The 20,604-nt window shown below is 45.4% G+C and overlaps 1 protein-coding gene across 2 annotated transcripts in view; it reads left to right on the plus strand.

Moving 5' to 3' along the window:
• Window positions 1-20,604, plus strand: part of IGSF11 (immunoglobulin superfamily member 11) — a 124,336-nt gene that overhangs the window by 25,526 nt on the left and 78,206 nt on the right. The window contains exon 1 of one of the 2 annotated variants that reach the window (XM_090150478.1): window positions 9,068-9,187. The exons of the other annotated variant lie outside the window; for it this stretch is intronic. Coding sequence (XP_090006604.1) covers window positions 9,109-9,187 — 79 coding nt within the window. The 5' untranslated portion in view covers window positions 9,068-9,108. Of the gene's footprint in view, window positions 1-9,067; window positions 9,188-20,604 lie in introns of those variants that run through there. 2 annotated transcript variants of the gene reach the window in all.

Consider the following 20,604-nt stretch of genomic DNA (forward strand, 5'->3'; position numbering starts at 1 on the left):
TCGCAACATCAAAGTCAAATTTATGATGTACTTCTGAAAAATCTGGTTTGCATCTGCTTGCTTTTGCCTTCCTAGAGAAAGCCAGCTGCCTTGTTCTCTTTCAGGAGAAGGATTCATCCTTGGAGATGACACTGCCTTGAAACTTGTATAGAACATAGTATCCCTGGTAACTGGAGTCGATGAGGAAGAAATGTGTGGCATGTTAAACCAGGAGTTGAGTGAGTGGGGGTGGATGCTTCAAAAAAAGCATATGCCACGCTGAGAAAACTTTAGTTGTTAGCAAGCCCTGTGCCATTATGAACTTGCTGTGATTCTCTATGGATTAAATCAGACTGAGATCAAGTACTATTGCAGTGCTATAGAGGTTTTGAATCTCTACCACATGCAAACAAGGAGAAGATGGGGGACTTGGGCTTCTTCAGCCTGGAGGAAAGAAGGGTCAGGGGACCAAACAGCCATCTGCCCTTGCATACGTGGAGGTCATCAAGAAGGCAGATACAGGCTCTTTACTGAAGATAATTAATGGCTGGAGCAGGTTGCCCGGAGGAGTTGTGAAGTCTCTGTCCTAGGGGTTTTGAAGAACTGACTGGCCTAAGCCCTGAGCAGTCTAGTCTGAGTTGAAGGTTGACCCTGCTGAGATTGTTAATTTGCCAATTATTCTTTTTCTTCCCCTCAATTTAGTTGCCTTATAGGCAACACTCTGAATTCAAAGCTTTAAGAAAAAAAAAAAAAAAAAACTTTCAAATCCCTTCTCTATTTGAGAAACACTAGGACTAGAATATCTCCACAAAAAGATGCAACGTGAATAAAAACACTTTCTCTAAAAATTCAAGTTAAAAAACTTGAATCTGATCTATGTAAAAGCTCAATTTTTAGATGTATTTGTATACAGTGAATGGTACTGGGAGAAGTAACTAGGACTTTTCAGAATTTTTTCATATTCATATTCCAATTGCACCCCAAGAGGCCACTGGTAATAAGGCCCCCCCATAGATTGGTCCAGTGCATGCCTTTGAAGAACATACAGATGAAGAAAAAAGTGAATTTATTATGAAGGACTTAATTTAGCTAAATAGAGTTGAATATGTGCTACCAACCCAAAAGCTCCAATTGGTTTCCAGAAAGCCTGATCCTCTTTAGTTCTTCAGCTGTGCGTGAAGGATTTTGTGTTCCCCCAGAAGAACACACCGTCTTTGGCTGACCAACACCCACTTGCTTCTACCTCCTGTCTTTTGAGAGCTCCCATTTTTCAAAAGGATAGCCTTGGTGGAAGTCACACATTCCCTGCTCCTGATGCAGCAGAGGGAAATGCAGGCATGGTGTGATAACCGAGACCTTGAAAGAAGGGACAGAGGATGGGTTGCAGAGGAAAGCAGGAATGGTGTGATAAGATAGAGGGTGCAGGATAATGCTGGGCACACCAGCTTGCTAGAAATGAGATGAAGAAATGTGGACCTCAGAGCTGGGCAAAAGCAGTCCTAGGGTTATCAAAAATAAAATAGAACAAATTCCGACATGTGTAAAACTCTCTCTAAGCAGTAAATTTGAATGCAGTGTGGACTTATAGACTGAGGAAGAAGGAGTAAGGTGTAAAACATTGCTAGAAAATGTATAAAAACATCTCCATATGGACCTTAGATGGAGGAGAAAGAACACATCAGCACCATCCTACTCCCTACAAAGAGAAAGAAAGGGTGTTTGACAGCAGAAGTGTAAAACAGTTCCAGATGAATTAGCAGTCAGATTTTTTTTTTAGGTAATAATATTCCTTCTTTTCTTTTTTCCTGAAATAATGAGAGCTGGGCAAATAATAATTATTTGATTAGACTGTTAAGATTTCAGTTATGCTGACAGCAAATTCTTGGATTTACACATAAGATCCATTTCCATATTGTCTATAAAGAGATTTTGAATGCAATGACAGCAGTCAAACAGCTGAAAGATAGCTATGAAAAAAAAAATACAACCCAAAAAACAAACAAACAGAAAAGAAACAGTGACTGGAAGGGGTGATGACTTCCTTGGGCTCTGGTTGTGCCCTCCAGCATGAAACATGTTCTCCTGTCCTCTGGAAATGCAGTATCCCACTAGGCCAAGCTCCTTTTGGGATGATGCTTTTAGGGTAAACCAGCAAGTGAGAGGAACCAGAGACAGCCACCAGCTGCAAGTCAGATGGCGCTTAGGGAAGTATGTGAGGTGCAGCTTTCCTCTGAAGATGGAGGCAAGCAAACATTTAAATTACTGATTCTATTACTGAATTCAGGGCTCTGTGTGCTCTGTCTGTCCTTTTCCATCTTTATTTCCTTTTTCTTAACGTGAGGGAGACCCAGTTAAGATCCCCAAGACTCGCCTTCTGCGTGCTGTGCTCAGTCAATGGATATGCTCAATCTTCGCTGTGTTGCAGCCACAGCCCCAAAACTGAGAAATTCTTTTGCCAGTGTGACCCATTCCGTCCCAGACCATTTTGCTGAGATAAGCAAAAAGGCAAGCCGTGTAGTAGGTTTTGTACTGCTGAGCGAGGCACCTCGCTGAGACCACTGCTCTCATTTCTCATACTGTACCCGTATTGTTGTCGAAAGCATTCATTTCCATTCACCTTTAGGAGTTTCATTTGCATAATCATTTTTCTTGCGAGGCTTCAGAATTGGCTGATCTGGACTCTCCAAAATATCTTAACTGCGCTTTTCAATATTCACACAATGCGGTGAGATGGAACAAAACAATCTTGTTGTGTTACCATAGAGACATGCAGGGTCCGAGAAGGGTTCCTGCTCAAAATCGGACTGTTAAAGGGACAAGAGGCTGTTAAAATTTGATGGAGGGTTTAATCCTTGACCGGGCATTGGTATAAATCAGCTCAGTCTGGATGAAATGAACTGGCAGTCCCCGTGGCTTGCCTTACAGACAGCACTCCTCGGTCCAGCTGGCCCAAAGGGGCTGTCGTCTCGGTAGTTTCAGCAAAAAAAGGAGACTGAGGGAGGGGAAAAAAGTCCAGGAAATTCACTTGAAAATGTGAAGTCACTTTACGCTTTTCCTTCATTTCCCCCCTCCTTTTGATTTGAGTGCTAATTAAGAGATTTCCCTTTGCACTTAGCCAACCAAACTTTGCTTTTTAAGCATACATTTTTTAAGCACCACTAAATGAGGTGCTGGGCTGACAGCTCCGCTCTGGAGACCCAAGTCCTGCTTTCCCACTTGCAGGCATAATAGTGGGACCATGGCTGCATTCCTGCACTGACCTGCAGAAACTGTGCTTCAGGCTGAGAGGATGCTGCAGTCTATGAGCATGACAAGTTTCCAGTGTTGGTGCTATAGTTGCCAGCTATAAAGATGGTTCTGTGCAGTGGAGGGAGAAGAAAATGCCTCACTATGTACATAAGGGGGAGCAAAAATTGATTGAGAATAGATTCAGCAAGAAAACCTTCCAGCAGTTAACACTCTCTTTGCTTGGGACTCAATGTCCGGGCTCTCTATCTGAGCATGAGGAGGGTGCTCACAAGCCTTGCTAACCAAGCCCTACTACAATATGGGAAAGTGCTGCTCTGTCCTATGGTTGCTTACTGTAATGGGCTCTGGAATCACAGACCCCGAACTGGCCTTCGAAAGAGCACTGATGAACTTATTTCATAATTCACCTTCTGCCTTTGTGAGGCTGCGGTGGGAAATTGGGAAAGGCAAACGTGTCGTGTTAGAACTGGAGCCAAAAGCTTTCCAAAAGCAGCCCTCAGTTCAGGCTCTTTGGAGACTCTGGCTCCAGGGTTTGTCCTAAACTCTGCATTAATGGATCCACCTCTCCATGGCCTCGTCGTGCTGTGAACATGATAAGGTCTCTAAGAGAGGATGATTCTGCTCTGCCTCTCTTTCTCTGAAACAAACCCTTTCTGATATAGGCTAATGGGAATTATGCACACCCTGAACTGCGCGGGGAGCCATGGAACACTGTGCCAAAGCAGTATGCTCAGCAGAGCTAAATTTGCCCGCATCCAAGACGCTTTAACTCCTCAGGATAAATACCACACAGCCCGTGGCTACCGCTAAGCAACGGCAGGCGATGCTGTCAATAATAGCCTGGAAATTTGCATTCCTGTCAGCAGTGATTTACAGGGTGGTTCAGACTCCTTCCAGAACAGGTGAAAGGAAAGTCAGCTGGCATGGGCTCAGAACAGCTTCCTCCCACCACAGCAAATGCCACTGAAAGGAGAGGTCTCATGAATCTGAAGCAGAGCATGGGCAGCTAGAGATGTTAACCGGCAAGTTGTGTAGAAATGAAAGCTTATATTTTCATCTTACGTTGCTTTATTTTATGTTGCTTCTAAAAGAGAAGGTTTGGTTTGTTCCCACATTGTTCTGTGGATTTTGGAGGTCTTACCCTTGGGATGTGATTGGCTCCTTGTGTTGGGGGATCAAGGCAGGCCCAGAAGATCTTTAGCATTTATTGTTTTATATTATTTATTAATTATTATTTCTTATTATTTATTTTATATTATTTTGTACTTTAGCAATAAGGTGCATTCTCCCCAAAATTAACAGTGATTTTGATATGACGGGGATAAGTGGCATCACATTTTACATGTGGAAAAACCCCTTCCACCAGGGGAACTTGGCCTAAATCAGCCTTTCAACCAATAGTGCATAACCCCTCATTGCTGTATGGGCCACCTATTTATGTATGAATACATTGCATTGTAGATACTAAATGGCTGAGCTGTCTCATGCCTTGGTGTACATGCTATGGTGTAGCTCAGCAGCAGAGTGCTACAGGCAAGATCATACTCTGTAGCCAAGCAACTCTCCTGAACCAGGAGTAGCAGTAAGGGTGCTATAGGGATACCTGCAGCTCTCTGTGGGCTTGGCAGACAGTGCTGTATGCCTTTAGGTTTTCCACATTTCCTTAGGTACCTCTGACTTTCCTAGATAACTTGTAAAAGTACCTTCTAATCCAGTATATTACTGATAAAGCCACCATGAGCAAAACCAGGATGAAGAACAGTGGGCCATAAATTCACTGGCACAGACAGTTCAGCCTCTTTTTTTTCCCAGGGCACTCTATTCATTTTAGTCCCCATACAAGGAAAAGCAAGTAAAGGACTGAAAAGATGTTTTGTATAGCTACTATTTGCCAATGAACATCAAGTAGTTAAGAACTGTAGGAAGCTGCAGTATATTTTATTAGACCAGTGGATGCAATAAGAAAAAAAAAAAAAAAAGCACACTAAAGATGAGTTTTCAAGCATAGAAGCTCTTCTTCAGGTCAGTGTGCCCAGAAGCATACTGCTGTTTTCCAGCTACATCAGCTCTTCTAGTGAAAGTTATTGCTTCTCTGTAGAAGTTATTGAGCCTCACATATCTTGAGACCATCACAGCTACGGTAATGCTGCTACTCAACAAGACTCTCTGTCTAAGATCCACTTTGTATCACAACTACAAGAATATGTCCACATGAGTCCTAAACTTCAACGTATTTCTTCTCGGTTTTGCCATCTATTTATTTTCTGTCACAGCTGTGTGTAATAAATTCTTTCAGCAGTTCTGGAAAAAAAAATGGAAGAGTGATTGATTTTCATTTTCTGAGCTTTATGGGGTATGCTACTTAGAAGACTTGTCATTACCACCATTTGCTGGTGTTTAGTGGAAGATTTAATTCACCTACTGTAATGATTTGGGGAAGTCTGTCGATGTACAATTTAGAAAGTTATTATGTAAATGGCAGCATTATGAAATGCTTTTATGAGGATGCAGAATCCACCATTTGCTAACAGGGGTTGCAGTGTGTCTGACAAGAGGCAATGGGCAGTCATTAACCACAGCAAGAGCTGCACATCCAAGGAAAAGATGTAGCTGAAGTCTTTGGGAGCAATTTGTTCCAAACACGTCTTTGTGGACTGGATTTGAGGGAAAGGGGCAAGAGGGAGATGAAGAGCCTTAAAATGTTATGTTGAATGACATGCTTTGGTTCTGAAGACATACAGGGTCTCTGGGAGGGAAGCAAGAAAGGAGGAGAGGATGTTGTAGATTTTGTAGAGCTAAGCTTTTGTTTTAACTGCTTTTTGTTTTTATTGAAAATATATGAAGGTGGTTAATTGGGTGTGTCTGTGAAGGCCTGTCATATTTCTTTTCAGGTAGGATTAAAACAGGTCAATCTGCAAACTCCATTTCCTCTGTCAAAAGGAGATAACCAATTCCACAGTCTCTGAAGTTATTAATGATAAACAGAGTAAATTTTATCCATCTCTTTATGTCTTGGAAGGACACTTCACTGAAGCTGATTTTGATCAATTTATAAGCAATGTCACCTTCAATAAATTCCTATCTGACAATAGATAATCCAATAACAAGCTGGGAGACAGCAAAAGTGATGTAAGAGTTGGCACCTGTGCTCTTGAACCCAACTGCATCCCCATTGGATTCTTTTAGAGCCGTGTTAGGAGGAAAAAAAAAATAAATAAAAGGACCTTCTTGGAAAAAAGCCTTATTCTCAAATTTGTTTCAGAACATGAGAATTGCATTACTTATCATAATTCTTTTAAAAGAAAAGGGAGTGGTTTCATTTGTCTCTCCATGTCCTTGCCCAGCCTAGCATGTGAAGCCCTGGCAAGCATTTGGCCATCCACTGTAAGGATCCTGTGGACTTGGGAGTGATGCAACACAGCTGAACCTTCCAGTGGTCACTGATCAGCATCTGATGCTTGGGATATTGCAACCATACCTCTTCTATCCACCTCCTCTTTTCCATCAGTGTCAAGGACGAGGTCTACACTCACTGATGGGAAAACAGACCAATGGAGCAGCAAATACATCTGCTCATAGCTCTAGCATCCAACCAGCTGAGTATGCTGCACTCGCTAAATAAATGTTTGGCATAAGTCTAATACTTTAGAGAAGGCTCAAGGGCAGCTCAAGTAGAAATTCAGAGTTCCAGGAACAATTTTGCATCACCCATGTCCTTTCTGTACTATCTGCAAGCTATTTTTGGAAGTGGCTGCAAGGTGGAGAGGGGGCCAGGGTGAGAGGACTGGCTGGTGCATCTGAAGACTGCTATTCCCTGGGGCTGCTCCATCCTTCTGCAGCAGATTGTTCTTTCAGTTGCTGCAAGAAGCAGCTAAAGTCACTTGCTGTGTCACTGTGTTATGCAGGTTTGACTTAGTATCTGTTGCGGTGACCAGATCCTGAAGGTGATTGAAATACTTCTTATTTCTACCACCTTGAGTCAGAAGGGAGTCATTTGGGTCCACCCTGGGTAGAAATGCTTTCTGTGACCACCAGGCTCTGAATTCACATTGTGTTCACTGAGCTCTTTAGGAAGCACATTGATTCAGCCAGTGTACAGTGTACAGGGCAAACTGCTCTTTGCTGTTTACCTGCCAGCTGATGCACAGTAGGGTACAGGAACAGTCCAAGGCGAGCTGGGATGGCATTTGCCAAATGCTAAAAAACATGCTTATTTCCATTAGATCAAGAGAGCTCCCAAGTCTTGGCAGATCAGGAAAGCAGTGCGGCACTCTGAGGGAGAATATGCAGCTTTTCTTCTTTTAGCTTGGTTCATCTTTGCATCGCTTCATTCCTTCATGTTATCTGATGGAGTAAGGAGAGAGGCTCAGTGCACCGCGTGCACTTTTCTTATGCACACAGTGCAGACTTTGGGGAAGGAGATTACGTTTGGACAAGAAACCTTTATAGAATCTCACTGTAGCTAGAAGTACAGCCATGGCCTTGCTTTCCTTCAGGCACTTCATGTGTCACCTGCAAGGGTGGGGGTCTCCTGTTGCCACAGCTGGTCAATAAGAACAATGTATTCCTCTACTCTTTTTTTTTTTTTTTTTTTTTTCTGGGTTAAAAATACAGAGGGCTATATGAAGGCAGAGCTCAACCTATTCCAGTTAGAGGGCAACTAGTTTCCCACTCCCTGCTTCTGGGACCAACAAGTTCTCTTTTCCCTGTTACTTGAAGTCATTTCTGCTCTGCTGCTCCCACGTGCTTTTGCTTGTCTTCTTCATTCCCAAGTGCAGCTCCCCACTTCTTGGTCACAAAGTAGCCATATAAAAGGTCAGTGTGGCTTTTGGGGCAACTGGGAAGACAGAAACCTGAGTAGGAGGGTCAGCTGGTCACAAGGTTGTTGTCAGCACCTCTACCTGGGAAGGAGATGTGGAGAAGCTGCAGGAAGGAAACCTTGGCTAGTGGAACGAAGCGGTTGTGTGCTGTGCTGAATTGTTTGTGGGTTTTCCTGCTTGTTTTCTCAGTTCAAAATCAACCTGGTGAGACTTGGGCAGGGAGTTGGGCACGTGCAAGGCAAACTCTCTGCCTTCATCCTTTCCCCCGGATGGTGCCTAGGATGCCGGGTTTTGATTGTCCATGGTTTTCCATGTGGCCTCAAGGACTGCAATTACCCAAGCTCGTGACCCCGCATGACACAACTTCTTGGTGGTTCTTGTGTTGTGCAGTGTTACTGGGCCCCAGCTACAACTGCCTCGTTCCTTTTGGAAATAGCATAGGTTCATTTTTAGGGGTTTTTGAACGCTCGTGTCCTCCAGACTCTTGCAGACTGGTGTCGAGGTGTCCCATACCTTTAAACAACAAACCAGCAGCACTTACACCGGGCGCTGCTGCAGCGCCCGGTCCCGCACAGCCCATCCCAAAGCGTTCGCGATGCTCTGCCTCTCTCCATCCTCGCAGGAGCTCCTGGAGAGGAGAAGCCCCGCGCTGCAGCGCTGACCCGAAGAAGCCTCCGGGCCGCCACCGAGCGCGGGCCAGATGGCCGCGGGGCTCCGCAGCAGCCTCCGGCCGGGCGGGGCGAGCCGGAGGCAGAGCCGGGGGGCGGCGGGATGCCTGGCGGCGCGGCGCGGCTCGGCGCGGTGCGGGGGGTGAGAGCCGCAGCCCCGGCTGCGGGGGCGGCTCGGGGCCGCCAGGCTGCGCTCTCGGGCCGGCCGCGGCGCCTGGCGCTGTCCCCGGGCGGCCGGGGCTGGGGCACGGCGGAGCCCGGCCGCGAGCGGGCGGTCCCGGGACGGCGGCGGCGGCGGCTACACCTGCGGCGGCGGGGGAAGGCAGGGCTCGACGCCCGCCGTGCCCGGAGGCGGGAGCCCGCGGCCCGCTGCTCCCCTCGGCCGGCCCGGCATGACGCTGCGGCGGCGCCCCGGAGGCGGCGGCGGGCGCTGGGTGCCGGCCGCCCTGGCCGCGCTCCTGGCTCTGCGAGGTGAGTGCGGGAGCGGCGGGGAGCCCGGCGGGGAGCGGCGGCAACTCGCGGGGAGAGCGGGGAGCCCGGCGGGGAGGGGAGCGCCGCTGCCCCCGCCCGGGGACGCGGGGTCTCGGGGGCCGGCGGGGAAGTTTTGGTGGCGGTCCCGCCGGTGATGCTCGGGAATGCGGCGGCGGGGAGCGCTCTGCGGGCTGGCTGCTCCGCGCCTCGCGCTGCCTCTCCTGCACCATCGCTTTCACTACCGTCATTTAGTACGAGTGGGGTTTTTTGTGGTTTTTTTTTTTTTTTTTACGGTGCTGTGAAACTTGCTGTAAACTGTCTGGGCTTCACAGGCGCTCGGCTGGCAGGGCCTAGCCCGGTAGCAAGCTCACCTGGGTGCCAAACTGTGGTCCATCCCTCAGGCCCCGAGGCAGCAGGGAACTTTGCGTGGAGATACCACCGAGCTTCCTTGCTAACCGAGTGCCCGGGGCTTGGTGCTTCCCCTGCATCTGCTACCTCAGCTCCAAGTGCCCAGCCATAGCGATGTGGGAAGATCCAGCCCTCCCCATCCAACTCAGACCTTGCACAGAGAGGTGTGTTCGGGTCCTGAGTGAGGAGAGGGGACAGACAGCTTGGTACATTGCTGAGAGCACCCAGAGGCGTTGTGATAAGGGCAACAGGAGAACCTGCAAAGTGTGAAGCCTTCAGACTCATCTGTTGATGCCTTCTTTCAAGTAGTGCCAAACTTCAACAGGCCTACACAGCTATGTCTTCTGGAGGTCTACAAAGTCATTTTCTTAAGGTCTACTCAGATCCACTTTGTGGAGGTCAGCTTGGCAGTGAGCAGAGCACAGCTTGGCCAAGCCAGCTGGGTGCTGCTGGCTGCCTCTGCGCCGGAACAGCAGGCAACCTGCTGCAAGGAGCCTCAGGAGAGCGGGAGGACAGGCAGGAACGATGGGCTCTCTTGCGAGAGCACTGGGGACATCTCAGCAAAAGCTGGGCGAAACTTCTGGCAGCCTGCACTGAGATGGAACTGCCTGCTGGGGCTGCTGTGTCTGGCCCTGACAGCCCTGTGGGGAGCATCGATCAGGCTGTGCCCCTCTGGCCAGGCACAGCGAGAAGCCAGCCTGGTGGTCGGCAAGGTGGGCTTCTCACAAGTGCCTCAGCCCTGAGAGCACGCCGAGTCCCACTGTCCGAGACCAGTTAGGAGTTGCATGTATTAACTGGAAACTTCACCTGCTGACTTCAAAGGGATGCATTATGGAAGAAAAAAAGAGTTTATTAGCCTTTAATTAAACCAAACAATCATGTTTCTTTCACACTTCATCTGCTCTCTTTCCTTTTTTGGTACTTTCCTGGGTTGGAAAGCGTGTGTTCACTTTTAGGTCTTCAATAGGACATTTTAATTTTTTTTTTCAATCTGCAGACATGGCAAAGATTGAACTAAAAAGTTACCATGCCTCTGCAATGAAAAGCATATAGGTGATAAAGTGTTGCTGTTGATGTTCTACCTCTGCAGGAGCATCCAGCAGTAACCCGACCCAAGGTTGAAACTGCAGGGATGTTTGATTATCTCTTCAGAAAAAAATAAAAAAATAAAAAGATTGACTAAATATTTAATTTTCTCTTTTTGGCAGAGGGCATGTGGGGACAAACAATAGAAACAAGTAAGCACAGAAACATACCTTTCATAAAATAGTTATTTATGCCAGCGTAATGCTTTTTCTTGCACTTTCTTTTAAGACTTGAAAATGACTTGAGTGAACCACCTGTGTCTCAAGATTGTTTTTAATTTCTCTTTAAGGAAAAGTTTGCAGAAGATGGTGGTAGATGAAAATAACTGTGATACGCCGTCACTTCTGTGTTACACAACAGAAGTATGGTCGTATTTTTGGGCTTGGATTTGAAAATAAAATCCTGATAGGCATAAGCAACAGACATAGACTGTGCGGGCTCGAATAAAATTGGCAGAGATTCTTCTGAATAACATTTGTAGAAGATGAGTGTGTGTATTTTTGCTCTGAGCTGCAGACTGGTTAGGAGGATCGATTTTCCTTTTTTGAGGCTCTATGTTGGTTTTGAGGATTGAGGAAGAAGAATATGTTAGGATCCATATGCAAAGAGCTACCCAAATTACAGGCGTAAAGCTTAGAAGTTAAAGTATCAGGAACTGTAAGAGTGTATCATCACAAGAAATACTTAATGCCAACAAGTGAAGAGTGGCTGCGAGGAAAGGTCCTCAGAGTTGGTTTGGTCATTCTCACACAGTCAGACTTTGTAGTGAAATGTCAATCAAATATCGTAGCCCCATTTGCTTACATTGTTTTGTGATTTGTAAAACAGCACTGATTCTTTTCAACTGGAGCAGATGACTGCTTTCATTTGGTTTTTTATATTCATCTTTGAGGTTCCTGGGACAGTGTATTTGTTTTCACTCTGAAGCATTACAAACATAGTAGCTTTTGTGAAAATAATATTTTTCAGGCTTCCCAGGGAAGTTAATGGAAAGATAGGAGGGAAGTCTGTTTGGGGCTTTAAAACCAACCCTGCTATTGCACGTCAATCCTGCTTCATCACCAGAAATAGCCTACTGCGCATTTTCTGGTGTGTTAGAAGTCACACATCGGGTACAGCTAAGCTGCAGAAACAACTTTTTATTTGTATTGTGCATGGTGGTTTGGGTCCTGTGACACAGTATTGCAACAGGTAGGATGTCAGCATGTTACGGCCTGCTGCAGCTGGATCTTGCAAGTTTGGGGAGTGAGTGTGTGAGCCTGGTAGCAATGCAGCAGTGCAACAGCTGCTCTGCAACTACTCACACAGGCAGGTCTTTCTGCTCCCTTTGTAAAGTCCCCTTCCTTCACACTGGGTTTATCCCTGCTGAAGCCGTGCATTGAAGTTCTGGCTTTGCAGCACCATTTTGTTAGCCCGTATATTCTTCCCAGCCCTAAACCAGATCCTCAGCCCCAGCAAGAGAGGACCGTTGCTGTGCCTTTCTTTTCCATGCTGATGCATTTTTGGAACAGATTGCCATTGGTGTCAAGCTGTGTGGTTTTGTGACATGTAGATAAATCATTTTGCTCACGACCTGACCTTGGTCCCCAGCGGCAGGCACAGATGCATTAACTACCTCTTGCATCTCTAATGCAGGCATCCTACCCTTATTTTGGAAACTATTAGGTGGTGTTTTTTGTTGCTTGTAGTGTTGTTTTTTTTCGACCTCTCTTTCTTCAGTATTGCCTAAAGTCCAATTTTCTTCTGTAAGATTCTATTCTCTGAGGGATCTTGAAGTGTCTCAAGAATAGCTGTATTTAGCTGCTCACTGGTAATATAGGTATGGAAAGTATGGTATAAACAACTCATTAAGAAACTTAGAAATCTTCTTTTCTGCCTCTGTGGGGCAGATGAATTTGTGTTACGCTACCAGCAGCAGAGAAGGACAAAGCAAGGCTCAGAGAGGCTTCATGAAGGTCAAAGGGATGCTGGTAGTCCTTAGTGCCTTGATCCAAATGGTAACCACAGGAGAATGCTTATATTCATGCAGCAGGATAAGCCATACTGTAATGGCACTCTTCAGGGATGCTCACTACTACACTGTGGTGAGTCACCTATATTTAGCAGGATGCTACTATCATTGTGCTTTTTAAGTAAAGTGCTTTTAACACAGTTTATTTCAAGGGGAAGTGCATGCTCTGAAAATCTGTTCTTTGTAGTTTTCTCCTTGTCGAGCATTAATGCTACTTTCCCTTTGTGAATGTTCAGAGAGAAATTCAGCTCCTGGTTGTTTAACAGACAGTAGTGTAACAAAGACTGCTCCCTTGCTAATACTACCTTGTGTTTGCACAGTCATTTATAAGCATTAACTAATTGAGAGACTCTGAACATATTTTGTTAGTGCAGTCGGTTTGATTTATGGCTTGGAAAGGCTGAAATGTGCAGAGATGAAGTTGTTTGCTTGCTGTCATGTAGGACATCTGCCCTGCTCTCCTTTAGAAAAGTCACGGTTACTGGGCTCCTGATCACATACCACCCCACTTTTCTCTCACAAATGTTTCGCATCTTAAGTATCAGAGGGAGAGAATGCTTTCATTAATTATGCACAGCAACCTATTTTTCCCCATATTTGCTGTCATCTCTTTGGTTTTGGAGGTCACTTGTGTCCATTCCGGCTTCCACCTTCACTTTTTTGCTTTTGCTGCTTGAGCTGGGCTAAGGACAAATGATCTGCTTCATCAGGATTGGGGGGGTTAGGCTTCATTTTGGATAGAAATAGAAATTAAAAGCTTTGAAATTTCTGAAAGAAAACGTATGAGAGGAATCCCATTTTGGGTCAGCCAGCATTGTGCTTCTCTTGTATTGTATCTTGGAATTGTATTGTGATAATACTAAAAACAACAACAACAACAACAAAACCAACGCTAACCAGAAGATATTTTGATGTGAAAAGTCAAACTTTCTCATCCCAAAAAACTTTGAGGTGGATGCTTACATATTTCTGGCTGTTCTTCCTAGTTCCTTTTTGAAACATAGTTTTGGTTTTACAGAGCACTGTGAGTGCAATAAGGTTTGGTGGAAGTATCCGCAGTAAAAACTGAAGTTGTTCCTATTTTTTATTTCTTCAGCACATTTCTAAACTACAGTGCTAAAACCCAACTTGCAGCTATTGGTGGTATCTGTGCACAGTCCCTGCCCATTTTTTTTAACCTCTTTGGCACTCACATGCAAAAACCACCTGCATGTACATGGCATTGCCGATGTCCTTCCCTTATCCAGTGCACTGCAGGACACTATTTGCACCAAAAAATCACAATGTGTGTATGAGACAATTTTGTATTTAGGAAATGCAGCCCCCTTGCTGATCAGGGCCAGCAGATCACACTCAGCCTCTTATTGTGCATGCACAGAGCCACAGCTTTCCTCCTGGCAGCACAGCAGCACTTGTGCCTCTGCGTATCTGTGTGGAGTTACTTGCAAGACAAATTTCTGCAATGGAGAAATCTAATGAGTTGTTTAGGGATAAAATCTCGTGCATTTTTTTTTCTTCTCGTATCCCCACAAGTCAGCCTGGCTACAGAAACGTGAACCAGATTACATTTCACAAGCATCAGCAGGAGAAAGCCGATGTATGAACTCCACTGGGTTACATCCTGGCTTCAGTCTTCTTCAAAATGCAGAAGGCAGGAATGTAATTTCAGAGGGCGAACATTTCCAGTCTGTGTGCATTTCTGCAGGCAGCTCACAGCAGTTCTGGGTCAGGTCACACCACCGGTCTGCAGAGCCGTGGCCAGCACTGGATGCATCCAAGGGGATGCAGAACCCCTGCAGTGAGCAGTTGGTGCCAGACGGGAATAAAACGCCCATCTCCATTCCTGTTCCCCCTCCATGGGACCCCAGACCTGCCTCCTTGACTGGAGCTGGGATAACCCAGGGCTCAGCCCCCTGTCAGGCACAGGCTGTGGGTGGGCAATGGGGATCTGGCTTTTCCCCTGCCCGGCATCGACTGGTAGCCTTTACCAGCAGTAAGTGGGTTGGGACGCAGTCTCTGCATGCCCACTGGGGAGATTACTTCCTAATCCTTGTTAATTAGAAGTTGGCTAATGCCTGGGAGCTTGAGCGTGTAATGCTGTTGTGAGATTTTCTTTTCTTTTTCTTTTTTTCTTTTTCATTTTTCTTTTCCTCTTTTCATTCTACCTGACATATCTGTGGGTACTCCCAATTGCTTTATAAATGCTCAGGCCTCTGTGATTTTTGCTAAGCAATTAACTTTACTGATAACGTACGCTAATCATTTCCGGTGGTTAACTGTGGGCTGTGCTTGGAATAAGTAGGGGAAATGAAAAAAAAAAAAAAAGAAAAAGAAAAAGGAAAGGAAAATTTTAATTTTTTCCTCATACTTGGCCATGCTCCCTGCTCTTCAGTTGTATTGAGCAACTTTTGTTATTATATATAAAAAATAAATAAAAAACAACAAAACAAGGATAGAAACGTGAGTTTCACCTCTGTTAAATAGCTTCAGTTTTAACTGTGTTTGATCAGTGGGTGTTATGTACTGGCGAATGAGGAAACCTTTCAATCTCCTCTGTGTTTCCAAGTGTGCCACCCACAAATAACAGCAGAGATCCCAGCATTTTAATGCTTCCATCACACTTTTCTTCCCATCCCCTTTGACATCCTACAGCCGACTTGCTTTTTGACCACCGCTGTCTGCTGAACAGATGTTTTCACTGAGCTGTTCACCGTGATACCAAAGATATTCTGCTCAAGTGATTACAGTTGAATTAGAGCCCCTCGGTAGACGAGCAGTTCAGATTATTCTCCCAAGTTTGTATTACTGTCAGCTGGATAATGCTGCATTTCATCTCGCATCGTGCTGCCCACTTGCCTATCTTTGTCAGATCCCTTGGAAGTCTCTCCCAATCTTCTTTCATCTCAGCCAACTCGCCGTCTCTCTTCCAGATATTAAGGAATAGATTAAACCCATCCTGAAGCCCGGAGGAGACCTGGGGGTAATCCCTTGTAATCGGGGCCAGGACAGGGGCAGGGGGAGAGCCTGGCACCAGGCTGTGGGGCAGCAGCTTTGGATGGATGGAGAGTTAATCACTTAGTCCTCTCCTTTTCTTCTCACAATATCAGTGGTTTGAGGGGTGCAAGTTCCTGTGTGCAGAGCTGTTTTTTGTCTCCTGTTGTGTGCTTTTTAGGTTCTTTAGCCTCTAAGGGTCCTGGGATTGGCTGTTTCTGATCCTAGCAATCTTCACAATCCTAGGATCATTAGGTTTGGAAAGGCTGCTAAGATCAGTAAGTCCAACCATCAAACCATTTAAGAATTCCAACCATCTAAGATGTTGCAAAATTGTAGCCTGCTGTGACATTTGGCTGATTCCTGCATGTGTTCTGATGTCACATTTTTGGGGTGTTTTTCTTTGACTTTATTGTTTCTTTGCATTCCCTCTACACTGCGCAGTAGATATCTGCTTCCTGATCAGTGAATTCAGATTGCTGTGGTGTGATTTGTTCATTAGCTAACCCTTTTGCTTCTTCAGCCATGGTCATGCAAATGGATCTATGCCCTACTCACCTTACAATTTGATGCCTCCATCCTTTTGCCCATGCTGGGTTTCCAGGCGGTGACATTACTCCGTGATGAATTCTGCAGACTGAGATGTGTTGAACTTTCTAATTATTGGTTAGTATAATTATTTTTGACATTTCCTGCACTGTATTAAGTATTTGTTGAGTTGTGCTGTAGGGAATCGTGCCTGCCTGCTTACATAGCTGAGTGTGTGCTTGAGCACTGTTATCTGATGGAGTTTAATGTCTGAATGCCTCCACTAGTTGTGGAGCTGCTGGACTGCATGCCTGCTTGGCTTTCTGGCCGTATGTTGAGAGCTGGGAGCCAAGAGAGTTTGGGAGGACCTTGGCTACTTGGCAGGGTGACAGCATAGCCCCAGTCTGCCTGCAAAACTGCTGCGTCCTTGCCTTGTCAAGGGCAGCCCTTCCTCCTGCCCCTTGGACAGCTGGTGTGCCCCAGGCCCTATCACAGGACTCATCAACAGCATCCTTTCCCATGCAGTGCTCTGTGTGCTCTGAGTTAGCTTACTAACTTTTACTATGCTTTCTTCATCCCTTTATTGACACAGTGGCTACAAATTGGGTGGAATTCTCCTTCCCACCCTGGTTCCCATCTCTCTAGTACCCCTTCTCCAAGTCAGGGGCCTCTCTGGTGTAAGTAGGGTATGCTTTGGCATCCCATTGACTCTCCTGTTAGCCATCCGGGCAACAGTCAGCAGTTTGTGGGACTAATTGCCAGGAGGTGCCAGTGAGGTGCTGAGTCAGTGCGAGGTGTGCTTGCCAAGTCACTGCAGCAGAAGGAGCCCGCTTGCCTGGCGTGGAGTGAAGCCAATGGATGGTGGGTTTCCTGGCTGCCTTTTGGGCCTCTTTCTCTCATTTCCTGAGGCTGTGATTCAGCAGCAGCGATGCTATGCAAGGAAGGGAGAACCTAAGCACTGGTAGAGGGGGAGCTCTTCTTCTCTTTGCTTTTTTTTTCCCTTTTTCCTTGGCTTGGATGTGAGCACTGGGAACCAGATGTGGGCTCTGTTCCTACCTGCCACCAAGTTTCTGCTGATGTTTCCATGCTCTGTGCAGTACTTTGTGTTAATGGAAAGACTAGTAAGCAAGTGTTGGTGTGCAGGGACAAGTGAACATGTGGCATCCTCAGGTGTGCAAGGGTAACAGTATGGGAAGCTGAAAGGGCTGCAAAATAAAATGAATGAGGGATGTTTTGTCTTGTCCTTCTTGTGCTGCAACCTGTTTGTTGTTTGAAGTGTTGAAGGGAGATGTCAGACATGCAGGAAGATGAGAGCATGTCCTACACACATCTAGCACCTGATGGATTATAGTCACGAGAGCTTTGCCATTTATGCTTGACCTACTTGGGCATTGCTAGCATTTGTGTTATACCAAGGTTGAATCTGTCCTCAAGGCTCCTGGCCTCTCCTTTGCTGTAGGCTGACTTGGGATGTCATCCATCTCCCCGTCCGCAGCACAGGGTACCATTCTCCTGCCTCAGACAAAAGTCACTAATTGTTTGCACAGTGGTCTAAATAATGCATGTCTGGTGAATGCTGCCTTTGTAGGAACGGTATATTATTTTTGCTTTGAATAACTACTTTGTAGAAGGAGATGAAGAGTACAAAGAAGGAGGCCAGCGTGTTTTTCCGAACCTTTCATGGCTGCATTGCTCTCCACCCACTCACATTTTTACTGCTCAGTTTTGCATGACCTTCCTCTTCAGTGATTTAAGCAGTAGCCATGCTGTTTAGATCATCACATCCTCACTGGGATAACTGAGGCCCAGAGACAGAAAGCACCTCACCCACCATCATGCAAGGCTGCTGTGGCCAGAACTGGTCTTCTGCCATTTTGAAGGTTATGTACATTGCTCAAGGGAACCTTGGTCTCTATCTGGCCTATTCCAGCCCTTCCTTTCTATCCACTCTCTACTGTAATTTCACTATGGAAATGGAAAAAAAAAATAAGGCTTCGCCTGTTACAGCTGGGATTTTCTGAAATACCTGTGGGAATTAAGCACTCAATTCCCTCAGGTTCCTTTCAGAAAGTGTAGCTGATGTGGATTTGTGTTAAAAGTAAGCCAGGAGGGGAAGCGTCCCCGTGATTTCTCATGTCAGCAGTGCCATAGTTATGCTGGTACTTGAGGTAGTGAATGCCATGGCAAAGCACATTTCACTTTTAAGATCTATGGATCAGGAGCTGCAGCTGGAGTCTTCAAGAGTGATCTGATGAAAGTGGAGGCCATGCACTGGCCTCCCCTGCTCTTTTGTCGAAGGTCTCTTAAAATGAAAAATACCAGTGTGCTGTGTGGGGACTTGGTAAATCCACTGGGCCAGGGACTGAGCGCTCTACAAATCAGTGCAGGATGATGAAGCAGATTTAGATCAGATATTATGAAGAAATTCTTAACTCAGGGGGTGGTGAGGCACTGGAACAAGCTGCCCAGAGAAGCTGTGGATGCCCCATCCCTGGAGGTGTTCAAGGCCAGGCTGGATGGGACCCTAGACAGCCTGATCTGGTGTGTGGCAACCATGGCCTGTGGCAGGGGGCTGGAACTGGATGGGCTTTAAAGTTCCTTCCATCCCAATCCATTCTATGACTGTGAAGTAATGCAAAACCAACCTTGCTGGCATTTCAAAGGAGCAAACATGAATGAACGAGGCATGGTGTTTAACTGCAGTGTGTTGCCAACAGCAGTGACAGCATTGGCTTTGGAGACAATCAGGAGGTTATTTTGACAACTGTAGGAGCCCTTTTTCACTCTCTTCCTCCACAGCCAAATAACCACAGTTTGCATCAGTTTTCTGCAAACACAGAAACTCAGTGACAATCATCACCATCTTAATTAAAAGTAAACAAATATGGTATTAAAGAAAAAATAAGACAACTGCTGAGAGACCGAACAAGTAGCAGAGTATGACTGTCACTTAGAACAAGTCGTGACAAAAACAAGATGAAAAAACTGTCTTTATCCTTGGTTATAAGTGAGAAACCCTCCTGGGAGGGTTTCTTTTTATGGCTAAAAATAATTGCAGGCTGTATTTGATGCCTCTTTCTGGAGAGCTTTTCTCTGTCTTTCAGTGCATGCTATGATGCCTTGTGGTTTGTGGCTCCCTCCTCCATGCCAAATGAAAGGAATCTCATCCCTCCCTTTGGCAGATAGGGAAGCTGAGGCAGAACCTGTGAAGCCCCATGATCTGTTTTCCTCTGTGAATTTATGTGAAATGGGTCCAAACTGTGGAAATCTCATAAATTTAGCCAACTGTACAAGTTTTCTATTAGTTTGGGTCTTGTTCTGAGGGCAGCTTGGATCTTCCTCTCATCTTTGGGAAATTATTCAGCCTTGGTCAAGATCAAACCACAGTCTAAAATCAGACCGGGTTTCCTTAGCCAGGCTTTTAAAGCAAAAATGTATTACACTCAAACTCCATTACAGACAAAAGGCTGTCTTAATGCAATAATATAACTGGACAGTCAAAATGGAGCAGCACTGGGGGATGCATAAGTTAATGATGCCTTGTTACATATCCTGTATCTTTTATGTCATGAATTTTATAGTCTAAGTGGTAGTTAGATTAGAGAGAGGTGAATAATTTATAGCCAATAATTTATTTAATGAATTCCTCTTCCATTTCTGTTTGCAAATTGTTTGTGAACATCCTGTGGTTTCTTCCTATTTTGCTTATTTGAAATTACTTACTGAATAGCTTCTGCAAGTGGTATTTGACACACCACATGCTTATGAGCAGTGTTTTTCCTTTTTAGGGGGGGAGACAGCAGTATTTCAGCTTCAGGTTTGATTACTTGGAACTGATCCACAGCAAAGATTCATGCAGTAGTATTTCAACAACCCGACGTCTTGAAAGTACTGGTTAGAATTAAGCTTTCTGTGAAAGGTATGAAGAATTAGTTATTACTTTTTAATGATTAGTCAGATTATCGGTGTGGATAATCAGGTTCAGACGTCACTTTTGCCAGCATGTGCTAAAATTGCTTAAAATGTGTTACTTCCTTGTACATTCACGTCACCAGATTAGAATAGTTGCAGAAATGAACAGAAAGATATAGGGTCTGCATTCAGCAGAGTGCTGTGCATATGCTTGACTTCAGGCATATTTTTGAGTGGATGCGTAAGTGGTAGAATGGTAAATGATGAACTTCAGCATATATTTAAGTGGCTTGCTGAATTAAGGTCCAAAAATATAGACCCAAGCAAATTTATCTTTCATGAAAGTGACTGAGAGAATTTTTTTTGTTTGTTTTGTTTCTTCAGCTGCATTTATGGGGTAGTGCATTTTTGGATGGTGGGAGGAGGTGAGAATATAAATATTGCACAGGCTTGCAGTATTCCTCAACTCATCAAATACAAG

Source organism: Phasianus colchicus, chromosome 1, assembly GCF_987193195.1.
Source record: "Phasianus colchicus chromosome 1, bPhaCol1.hap1.1, whole genome shotgun sequence".
NCBI lineage: Eukaryota > Metazoa > Chordata > Aves > Galliformes > Phasianidae > Phasianus > Phasianus colchicus.